Source organism: Mus caroli, chromosome 1 (genome assembly GCF_900094665.2).
Source record: "Mus caroli chromosome 1, CAROLI_EIJ_v1.1, whole genome shotgun sequence".
Classification (NCBI taxonomy): domain Eukaryota; kingdom Metazoa; phylum Chordata; class Mammalia; order Rodentia; family Muridae; genus Mus; species Mus caroli.
This window is the reverse complement of record NC_034570.1, coordinates 82,429,565-82,433,138: the sequence shown is the minus strand read 5'-3', so window position 1 is coordinate 82,433,138 and position 3,574 is coordinate 82,429,565. Positions and strand designations below refer to the sequence as shown.

General features: G+C 48.3%; 1 protein-coding gene across 2 annotated transcripts in view; it reads left to right on the top strand.

Annotated features, from left to right (window-relative positions):
• The window catches only part of Asb18 (ankyrin repeat and SOCS box containing 18), a 63,488-nt gene extending 60,494 nt beyond the window's left edge, over nucleotides 1–2,994 (top strand). For both annotated transcript variants that reach the window (XM_021174914.1, XM_021174906.2), the window contains 2 exons: nucleotides 1,065–1,178; nucleotides 2,722–2,994. In XM_021174914.1, coding sequence (XP_021030573.1) covers nucleotides 1,065–1,178; nucleotides 2,722–2,907 — 300 coding nt within the window. In that variant the 3' untranslated portion in view covers nucleotides 2,908–2,994. The remainder of the gene's footprint in view (nucleotides 1–1,064; nucleotides 1,179–2,721) is intronic.
• Nucleotides 2,995–3,574: the final 580 nt, after the last annotated feature.

The window sequence follows — 3,574 nt, the reverse complement described above, 5'->3', positions numbered from 1 at the left end:
AAAAAAAAAAAAAAAAGAATAAGATGATTAGACCAACTATCAATGTTGTTGACAGAAAACATAAGATGATAGCCAATGTAATAAGAAGAAAACGTAAGTAAGAATATTAATATCAAAGATGGAAAAACATTGGCTGCAAAAATTGCTTATCTGCCCAGAAAATAGTGAAACTATTCTTCAAAAAGACAGGTTCGTTTCCCACACAATCCCTTGTAACTCCCACTCCAGGTGATCTGATGCTGGCTTCTGGCTTCCTCAAGCCACGTGGAACACAGAACCTCATGCAAGGGCACATGTATATACCTAAGTAAAATATTAACCTCTTTTTCTTTTGAGACAGGGTCTCACTATGTAGACTAGGCTGGCAGAAATCATACTCTCTGACAGACCTCATAGAGATCTGCCTGCCTCTGCCTCCCCAGTACTGGGATTAGAGACCTGTGCCACCACACCAGGCTGAAATGCGCACATAGTCCAAACACATAGAGACACAGGCACACAGTTACAATAAAACTAGATCTCTAAAAGTCAATAAATAAAGAGCCCTGTGAGGATTGTGAAGTCAACTGTAAGGGCCGTGGGAAGTGGGAAGTCAGCAACAAGAAAACAAGTCACCTCCGCCCACCCCTGTCACTCTTTCCTAACACACACACACACAAATTGAGGTGGGGAATTTGGAGCACAATCCTCAGGCTACACCGCTATGGAACTGCTTTCGTTTGCTCTGAGCAGCTCTGCACAGGCACGGGTCTGTCGCCTGACAGCATCCCCCAGCCCACCCCAACCTCTAAACCTGACTGTTAAGCCCAGCCCTGAGTGCACAGGTAGCCATCGAAAGGATGTAGGCTTCCTGGAAGAGCCACTGGCTCCCAGACCTGGTGAGTCAGCTCACTGACAACACTCATGTCCTGGAACTGCCGTTCTGGGTGGTTTGACTTGGGCCTTTGAGGTCACAGGGCCAGGGAGTAGCAGACATGAAATGCAAGAACATGTCTGCACTCTGAGCCTTTCTCCCCTTGGACCCCAAGCCCCTCACCCTGCATCGTGCCTCCCACTTTCCCCAGGTGCTGAGGACATGTGCACAGGTGCCCGATGTCATTGAAGTTCTGTTCAACTCCTACACTCAGCTCCCAGTGTCTGAGTCCTGGCGGGAAGCCATCCCTGAAGAAGTATACCAGGTGAGATGTTACCTCCATCCCTTTCTCTGATGCTGCAAGGAGAGAAGTCCTTTCCCATTTCTCTGTCTGGAGTTTGGCATTCAAACCCAGTGTCTCGGTTAGGGGTTCCGTTGCTATGACAAAACACCATGACCACAAAGCAAGTTGGGAAGAAAAGGGTTTATCCAGCATATACTATCACATTGCTGTTCATCACCAAAGGAAGTCAGGATAGGAACTCACATGGGCAGAAACTTGGAGGCAGGAACTTGGAGGCAGGAGCTGATACAGAGGCCATGGAGGAGTGCTGCTTACTGGCTTGTTTCCCCTGGCTTGCTCTGCCTGTTTTCTTAAAGAACCCAGGACGCCAGCCCAGGCTTGGCACCACCCACAATGGGTGAGCTCTCCCCCCTTGATCACTAATTAAGAAAACACCTTGCAGCTGGATCTCATGGAGGCATTTTCTCCATTGAGAGCCCTTCCTCTCTGATAACTCTAGCTCATGTCAAGTTGACATAAAACCAACCGGTACACCCAGGAAGTAAAACATCTGAAGAAGGAAGATAGGAAAGTTGAGGGGAACAGTTAGTGATCTGTGGGCACGGCCTCTATGGAGTCAAGAACCATAGGTCAAAATATGGGAGGTAAATTGGCTTTCCCCCCAGATACGCAGAAATAAATATTCATCATTTATTATTGTCTAAACATCACAGCATACAACAATCCTTCACAGCGTTTACATTGTTGTAGGCATTGTGGGTAATCTAGAGGGACTGAGAGTAAACAAAAGGATTGAGTATGTTTCACACAAACACGGGGCTGCAGTGCATAAGAGACTTACCCATCCGTGAGTTTTGGCATCCTGAGGTTGTGGAATCTCTGTTGACACCAAGGGACCATGGTGAAATGGAATTGAACATGAAGAACCAACAGCCACCCCGTGATGGCTTAAAGAATACTGGGGCTCAGGGGACCAACCAGCATTGAAGCTATAGGTTCTGGCTCCTTTTCAAGGCACACCCCTGTCCCTGCATAGGAACTGCAGATTATGACATGTGGCCTGAAGTCCTGTGAGCATTACATCCTCACATGACAGAGTTCAAAGATGGCTCCAGGAGGGGACAGAAAAAACACTCCCTCATAGAAGCTCCCAGAGAACATCCCTGGGGTCTTCCTGCCCATGTAGTGAATGGCTTACAAAGCCTTGAGCTGATGGGCTTGGGCAGGGTTTACGAGCCCACCTTTGCACAGAGACAGTATGCCTGGCCTGCCTCGGATTGCTGGGGTTGTCCCCAAAGCCGCAGGGCTGCTGTGTCAGGGGCAGAACAGAAAGGCGTTAGAAGAAATCAGCCCCAAACCATGTCCCTCTGATCCAATGAGAGCTTTGCTTTGGAAAAGCATGTCACCCCTCTGAGTGGAAGCCAGGTCCCAGGTGACAGCCCTTTTCCCTCTGCTGTGACTCTCTGGCACCCGTGAGCCACAGGTGGGATGAACCAGCAGTGGTCCTGCCAGGAATCATGTCAGTTCCAGACAGGGCCTCACTCCCCCTCACCTTTCTTTCTAGATGCACAAGCCTTTCTACAGGTCTCTCTTCGCCTTGGCACACACCCCGCGCTGCCTGCAGCACCTTTGCCGCTGTACTATCCGAAAACTCTTCGGCAAGGAGAGTGTTCACCTTGTGCCCCAGCTACCGTTACCTGAGACTCTGCAAAATTACCTGCTTTTGGAGCCAGAGGGTGTTTTGCGTTGAAACCACGGCCTTGGGGCCCAGGTTCTTCTCTGCATCTTCCCCTTTCTGCAAAGGTTCTATGTCAGGGACAGAACCCTGGTATGGGGGTACATGTCTACCCACTTCTGACTCCCAAGTAACCAGGAAAAACACAGACATACAGGCTTCGAGTACACCTTGACATGGAATTGGTAACTGTTATTATAGCTGTCCAGCAATGAAGAGCACTGGCTGCTCTTGCAGAGGACCTGGGTTTGAATCCCAGCACTTACCTGGTTATGCACAATCATTCATAACTCCAGTGCCAGGGCTTCCAGGGACCTCTATGGGCACTGCATGTACATATATACATGCAGGCAAAACATTCATGAAATAAGGTAAATAAATGTTGATAGATAGATAGATAAGATATATATGTAGATAGATAGATATAAGATATATATTGTATAGATAGATATAATATATATACATATATGCTTCTGTCTCATGTTGGTGAGGAACACGCAGTTAGTGGCACGAGGCTGCTATCAGAAAGTACCCAAACCAAAGTCAGACTAAGAGATAATGAATGGTTTCCAAGGCATACTTCCAGCCCCCGTTGACCAGCCGCATGGGGACTTCCTCCCTGGGTTATTGACTCTTGGGCTTACAGGAGAGGCTCCCATCCCTCCTGGAGCCAAGCCACTTG